Genomic DNA, 7,505 nt, shown 5'->3' with positions numbered 1-7,505 from the left:
TGATCCCTCTTGCTCCTGCACACCTTGAGTGGGTCCATCGTGCTCCTGCACCCTTCGAGTGGATCCCTCGTGCTCCTGCACCCCTTGAGGTGATCCCTCACATTCCTGCGCTCCTCGAGTGGATCCCTCGTGCTCCTGCACCCCTTGAGGTGATCCCTCACATTCCTGCGCTCCTCGAGTGGATCCCTCGTGCTCCTGCACCCTTTGAGGTGATCCCTCTTGCTCCTGCACACCTTGAGTGGGTCCATCGTGCTCCTGCACCCTTCGAGTGGATCCCTCGTGCTCCTGCACCCCTTGAGGTGATCCCTCACATTCCTGCACCCCTCGAGTGGGTCCCTCATGTTCCTGCCTCCTCAAGTGGATCCCTCGTGCTCCTGCATCCCTCGTGCTCCTGCACCCTTCGAGTGGATCCCTCATGCTCCTGCACCCCTTGAGGTGATCCCTCTTGCTCCTGCACCCCTCGAGTGGGTCCCTCGTGCTCCTGCACCCTTCGAGTGGATCCTTCTTGTTCCTGCACCCCTCGAGTGCATCCCTCTTGTTCCTGCACCCCTCGAGTGGACCCCTGGTGTCCCCAGGATCCTCTGCCATGGGGCTCAGCAGGCAGTGACATCTAGTGTCGGGCCAGCCCAGTAAAGGCAGCACCGAGCGGGGAATCGCTGAAAATCGCATTTTCCCTGCTTTTCGAGGCTGGGGGAGCAGCTCTGCCACCGGGCGTCTTCCTGCAGGTCCTGCCCTCGGGCGGGAATGGAGCTCACCCGGCCGAGGATTTGCGGTCTTAGCCTTCACTTACCCAAAGTGTAAGGGCTTTTCTCTGAGGTTATGTGGAAATAACAGCAAAGGCTGTTTGTAAAGGGCTGGGGAAGGCTCAGTCACCTCCATGGCTGTGGCCAGGGGATGCAGAGGAGCAGAGCTGCCCTGGTTGAGTTCTCCACCTCCAGTTTGGGAAGCAGCAAGGTGGGAGGGATGGAGACAACGCTGCAGAGAAGGCGGCCGGGTTTGGGGCCGGTGTCCCCATACCCCATGTGGCTCAGGTGACATCCGTGATGGTGACTGCTTCACCCGTGTGCCATGCGGCCACGTGGTGCTTTTGGAGATGCCTTTGGAATGGCAGAGCCCTGGTTTCGTAGTGGCAGAGTGGTTGGTTTTGGGTGCAGGAAGGCACCAGAGCTGAAACACCATTTCCTTCTGTCTGGGGCTCGGGGCGCTGCCTAAAACCAGCTGGGTTGGTATTTCAGGTATTCCAGGTGTGTTTCAGATATTTCCAGGTATTTCAAAGAGGAGAAGTAGCTCTGCTGGTCTCCCTGTAAGGTTGGTGGTCTGGTCCTTCCCAAACATGGTCATGGAATAGAAGGAGATGCAGAGGCCGAGCAGTGCAGTTTGGGGAAGCACTGAAGGAAGGAGGGGGCAGGAGGACCAAGCTGTGTTTGTCTCATGTGTTTGGGAGCTGGGAATGGCTTTGGAGGTGACTTTAATGACTCCTGTGCAGATTGGGACTCCCCTGTGGTCTGTGTCACTGCAGAGGATGCTCTGGGTGCTTTAACTGCTGCCCCGGGACAGAAGGACGCTGGGCCCATCAGATATTTTTGCTAACTTCCTTTTTTTAAGTGCATTTGTTGAGCTTTTGCACATTTCTTGGACTTTATTGATGTTTCTGGTGAACTCTTCTGAATCTACTCTCAGCTTGGCAAAGAGCTCCCGGACAGCAAAACCAGGGAAAACAAACCCTGTCAAGAGACGTCCATCCCCTCGCTAATCCCCAGAGCTTCCTGGAATTACACCTCATTTTCCTGCCAGTTTGGCTGAATGCATTCAGATAAATTAAGTTGAGATGTCAGATCACACCAGGAATTAATTGACTCGGGGGGATAAAACGAAGAGGTGAGGAGAAGCTGTGGGAGGGCTGGAGAACAGGGACAGTTTTGGGTGAGCTGAGGGCTGTCGGTGGTACAGGGAGCAAGGGACAACGTAACCTGGTTTGAAACAGAAAATATTCTTTGTTCCTGCTGCTTTGCTTTGAAGCTTTTCCAAAGAGAGACAGAAATCTCTCTAAAAAAGTGGAGCGCATCAGTAGCGTAATGGATGCTCTGGTCCTTGGCACTCCAGATGGACTCGGAAATTCCTCATAAATTTTCCTCTGGGTCAATTACCACTCCAGTCTGAATTATTTCTTAATTGCTTCTTTGAACATTTATTAGACCCAAATGATTTTTTTTAAAGGCTATCTCTAATTTGGTGGTACGTTTGTCAAGTCTGTAATGACTCCGGATACGCTGCCGAGTGGTGTGCGCACTGTGACAGTCCCAGCCTGCATCCACGCACGGCGCAGAGCTTTGAGCAGCAGATGCCTTGGAGCTGGGAAAGGTTTTTAATGTGCCTGGGACCACTCTTCTGCTTCAAAACACCAAAACCTCCCCGGCTGGGTTTGCTAGGGCTTGGAAAGAGGCTTTTCCAGGGCCTAGCAATGGAGAAACGGCAAAATAAACCTGAACACAAGCTGAAAAGTGTGTTTTCTTCCTGCAGGGATCTCTCCCATAACCAGATCGCTGGTTTAGATGTTGAGACGTTCGAGAGCCTGACTTCTCTGGCAAAACTGTGAGTACTCGTGTGCTTTTCCACACCTCCAGCTCGTCGTGCACGTTTGGGTGGGTACCTGCAGTGTGCAGTGGTGCTCCAGCCGTCAGCCTTGCTCTTGCTTGGCCCCATCTGCCGAGCCCCACGTGGATGCATCCGTGGGCTCCTTCCTTGTAGTTTAACCACACAGTGAATGCTCATTGGCATTTGGAGAGTTGGGCAGGAGTTGACCAAAGAGAGCAAGCTAGATTTGTCACAAGATACACGGTAGGACATGGGAAATGATGACTGGTGGCTCTAGCTCGGTCGCTGCCATCTTTACACCTCAAAATCTCCTAAAAGGGGGACACATGGAGGGACTCGGAGCCCTGGAGCTGGGCTTGAGCACAGGAATAGGCTCCCTAGAGCGGCTGTGGAGTCTCCATCTGTGGACATACCCAAAAGCCGTCTGGATGTGGTCCTGGTGACCCTGCTTGAGCAGGGAGGCTGGCCCAGAGGGCTTCCAGAGGTCCCTCCAACCTCAGCCACGCTCTGACTCCATGTCTTAGTGCCTGACCACACTTTTTGCTATCGTGTGCATGTGGCTGATGAGTCTCAGGGTGCTCAGAAGGTACCAGGAACCCGGGCAGAGCTGGGGACAGAGGTGGATGCTGTGAGTTGGCCTGGAAGGCGTTACCAGCGGGATGAACCTCCCTTTTCCTTTTCCTTCTTTTACAGAGATATAAGCCACAACAAGATTTCTACATTAGAAGATGGAATATTTGATAATTTATTTAATTTAAGTGAAATGTAAGTTCACCCTCTTTATTTCCCAGTTCTCTGTTCAGGCCTTTCCTTGAAGCAGCTTTTCCTGGTGGGGCGGGAGGCAGCGCTGTCTTGGGGAGACCTGGGGCACGTACCCAACCGAGCAGCTGCTTCTGGGGCTCTTTGCAGTTTCCTCCTCAAATTCTGTCCTACTCCTCGGTCCTGTTGGTGCACAAACTGCTCCTGTTTGTGTGGTCACACCTGGGGACCGGGGGATCTGATAAAAAAGGCACTGATGTGCAACACAAGAGACCCTGCCCGAGGTGTCTCAGTCACTAGGAGCCGCTTGAAGATGTTGTCCCCGAGTGATTCAAGTCCTTATGGGGGTTTTTAATTGAAGTAATTAAAGTCTGTGCTGTTGTGTGAAGGACAACACACATTTCCAGGAGAGACACATGAAGCCACAGCACAGAATGGCCATTCTGTATCCGAGTGAGCCAAAGGATTAACCCCGAGCAATTGCTCTTGGCAAGCAAGAAAACAGCTCAGCCACTCATTCTGCCTGAAAACAGGACACAAAGGGCATTTTCAGCTCCACATTTTTGCTTACAAATGGCACTGAAAAGGCACAGAGGACCCAGGAGCGAGCAAAGTGGTGCTTTTGGGCTGGAAATGCAGGGTTCAGCCCCTGCGGCAGCGCGGCCCCGCTGGCGTCAGCTGCACAGACAGCTCTGCATCGCCGTGCCGCTCGCAGCTGAGTGCCGAGGGCTGTAATTTGGATCCAGCTTAGCTGCAATTAAAGTTTCCATCTTTTCATTAAGCTGCCACATGGAAAGATTACCATTGACTTTGCGTTTCTTTTTTGACAGGTCAATTTTATTCTCTTAGCTATTTTTTAATGGAGCTGTAAATAGTCTCCCTTAGCTGGAGAGGCTGCCGTTGCAGGCAGCGGCTGTTGGATGGCAGGCTATTTTAAATGTAAGATTGTGGCTGTAATTTGCTTCTAATTGCAACAATTATTTGTGGAGTGAAAAAAGCACTTGGAGTACTTGCCTAATTCTAGCCTCTAGAAAAATCACGTTAATTATTGCTTGATTCCCTATTCATTAACTCCCCTCGCAGCTCTTCCCGAAGCGTGGCAGCGGAGCGGCGCAGATGGGAGCAGCCAGGGCTCTGCACGCCGCTGTCATTGCCACCGAGCGCACGTCGAGTTGATGCCTGACTTGTCTCTGATCTCCTTGTTCCCAGAAACTTCAGTTGGAATCCATTCGTTTGTGACTGCAAACTCTCCTGGTTGCCCCGATGGGTGGAAGAGACAAGAGTGAGCGTTATTGAGGCGGCGGAGACGAGATGCGTGCACCCTCCCGAGGTGGCAAACCTCTCCCTCTTCGATGTCCTGTTCCCCAATGCCACTTGTGGTAAGGAAGCACTGCAAGGGTGATGGACATGGTGGAAATGAGGGATCCAGGGGCAGTTTGGGATCACATCTATACTTGTCAGACCTCAAATCACCAGCTGTCATCTAATCAAGCAAATAGTGTATGGCTGTATCCAATGCCTTAAGGGTTGAGTTGGTCACACCAGGGCTGAGATCTGCAAACTCATCACAGGCTGAGCTTCCTGCAGCCTCAGATGGCACTGGCTCCTGAGGCTTTCGTTCCCTCAGGCTTTGAACAGCCTGACTTTAAGCAGTGACATCTCATTGAGATGGTGGGACCTGAGGACACGCTGGGTTGAGTCTTTGCAGGTGACAGGGGTTGAATCTTTGCAGGTGACAGGGGTTGAATCTTTGCAGGTGACAGGGCTCCACATCAGGAGCATTGAACACTGCCCCAGGCTACAGCCCATGGCCTGCTCCAGGTGCATTTTTCTGACTGCCTTGGCTGGGAGAAACACGAGGCAGTGCTTAACTGTAGCCCTAAAAACATGGTCCCCATGGATGCTCAGCTCTCTCTGAGTAACTAAGACGGGGGACAAGCGAGTGCTCCCCTTGAAAGGCATCAGGCATCTCTAATGCATGACAGGAGGATGCAGGGATGAGGGCTGAGAGCTACCACCTTGCAGGAATTATCAAGGGAAATAATACAGCACCATTACTCCCCTTGATAATTAGTTGTTACCCTATTGAACTATAAGTAGGTGTGGAAGCTGTAATAAAAGGCTGTTTTCTGGGTAATTCAGTGTGAAGGGAGTGGGCTGGGGACAGCCCGCCAGCTCCTGACGTTGTTACTGACTGGCAGGGAATGGAGTATGACCAGGCTGGTGCTGAAAAGCAGAGCAGTTCCCATGCCGTGGTCCTCCTCATGCAGCTTGTTTTTTTTAAGGAAAGCAGCTCAGCGTTCGCAGGAAAGCGGTGGAGAAAGCCACAGTTGGATGGGTTCAGTGTGGGAAGATCACGCAAGGCCGGAGCCGTGGCGATGTTTTGGGGGAGGTGTTGTAGCAACCAGCGGCAACAGAGCAGCGAGCGCGGCCGGGCTGCGTGGGCAGCGCTGCAGCGGGGGCCAGCCCGGCCCCGCGGGGCTGTGGCTGCGCACGTGGCAGGGCCCTGCTTGCATCCTTGTGGCAGAGAAACGTCCCCCCCGACTGAAACCAGCAAGGGGGAGTGAACCCAAGGGGGTGAAGCTGCTGCTGTGGGGATGGGGCTGCTGTGGCTGCCATCGTATCTGTGTCCGTGTCCTGTAGCCGGGTGTGCGTTGTTTCAGTGCATCCTTCCCATGAACACACACACACACACACATCCTCCTGCACCCCTCAGATGCAGGCCGTGTCTGGCAGTGCCATCTTTTCTAGCCCTGGGTGTTGCCTGCAGGGAGGTGGGAAGCTCTTGGCTCTCTGAGGAGGGAGGTGGCTGCAGTGTGAGTCTAGGGGAGAGCCCAGTGGTGTTCCCCCCTCTGCCCTTGATGTGCTGCTCTGCCCAAATGCGTTGGGTTATAGGCAAAAGGAAGCCCCAAGCAGCACAGAGTGAAACATGCTGCACCACACCAAGCCAAGGTGCAGATAAGGGACAGCCTTTTGTCTTGGTCTCACTTGGTGGCAAGTCCTGGAGGCTCCTTGGAGGGTCAGACTCAGTGGCTTTGTGCCCCACAGGACTATCAGGCTCTCCAAAGACCCCTTTTATGTACTGAGCGTTGCTGCTCCATAAATCTGTTATTCCTGTCATCGCTAATTAGCATTAAGAGTTTGGAAATCGTTGCTGAGGGATTAAAGACTTTCCAAGCAAGTCTCACAAAGGAAATGCGTGCAGCAGCAGGAGGAGAGGTCCATTCCCGGGAGCGTGGGGTGGTGGCGATGGTGTCTGGGGGTGTCCCCAAGCCATGGCTTCGCAGTGTGGGTGTGCAGGAGGGTCTGTTCTTTCCCCAGGAGCTCAGTACATCGCGTGTCTGACCAGCAACCACACAGAAGGGGCTGAGCTCATCGTCCTCTTCACGTCTGCTCACAATGGGAACCTCACCCAGGAGACCTGCGGGGCCCTGTGTTACGCCGAGGACCAGGAATATGGAGGTTTCAGCCGCCAGGGACAGTGTTTGTGTGGCACTGCCCACGAAACGAACTCTTCCTCCGATTGTTTGCCCTTTTGCACTGAGCATTTGCCCGGGCAGGCCTGTGGTGGCCCATCACTCGTCCCCTTGCCCTTCCCGGCATCGCTGCCTGTGTCCTTCACGGGACTGCAGCCCCGGTACAGCCTGCACCAGGCCGTGCTCTTCAACGTCAGTATTCCCATTGCCGTCAGCACTTTACTGTGGGAATTTGGGGACCAGACAGAGGTTCTCAACACCACTGGAAACACAGCTGTCCACACGTATGCCTTACCTGGGCAGTACAACGTCACCGCCACCGTCTTCGTGGGCACCAGGGACATAGACGTGCAGGCAGAGATTGAGGTGGTGGCTTCGCCCCTGCAGTTGGAGCTGCAGTGTCCTTCCTTGGTCAAGACGAACGAGAGTCTGGACATACGGATCCGCAACAGAGGCGGCACTGGGCTGGCGGTGCTGTACGGTATCACCGCTGAGGCCGGGGAGCTGGGCAGAGGTGAGCAGGGCTGGCAGGGTGGGCGCTGGGTCCTTTTCTTCCTAATGAGGGGTACGGGATGGCTCCTTGGGGCACTTCTTGCTCCCTGACAGACCAGGCAGCGCTCTTCACTGTCCTGGGCCAAGGAGGTGGCTGCACAGAGGGCACTTCACCTGCAAAGG

At 54.1% G+C, this 7,505-nt stretch overlaps 1 protein-coding gene across 1 annotated transcript in view; it reads left to right on the top strand.

Annotated features, from left to right (window-relative positions):
- Nucleotides 1–2,520: 2,520 nt before the first annotated feature.
- PKD1 (polycystic kidney disease 1 (autosomal dominant)) overlaps nucleotides 2,521–7,505 on the top strand; it is a gene marked incomplete at both ends in the record, with an annotated part of 33,008 nt that continues 28,023 nt past the window's right edge. The window contains 4 exon segments of the mRNA XM_010194236.1: nucleotides 2,521–2,592; nucleotides 3,289–3,360; nucleotides 4,564–4,733; nucleotides 6,676–7,344. Of these exon segments, the coding sequence (XP_010192538.1) occupies nucleotides 2,521–2,592; nucleotides 3,289–3,360; nucleotides 4,564–4,733; nucleotides 6,676–7,344 (983 nt within the window).

This window comes from Mesitornis unicolor, unplaced genomic scaffold (assembly GCF_000695765.1).
Source record: "Mesitornis unicolor isolate BGI_N332 unplaced genomic scaffold, ASM69576v1 scaffold521, whole genome shotgun sequence".
NCBI lineage: Eukaryota > Metazoa > Chordata > Aves > Mesitornithiformes > Mesitornithidae > Mesitornis > Mesitornis unicolor.
This window is presented reverse-complemented; position numbering and strand designations above follow the sequence as displayed.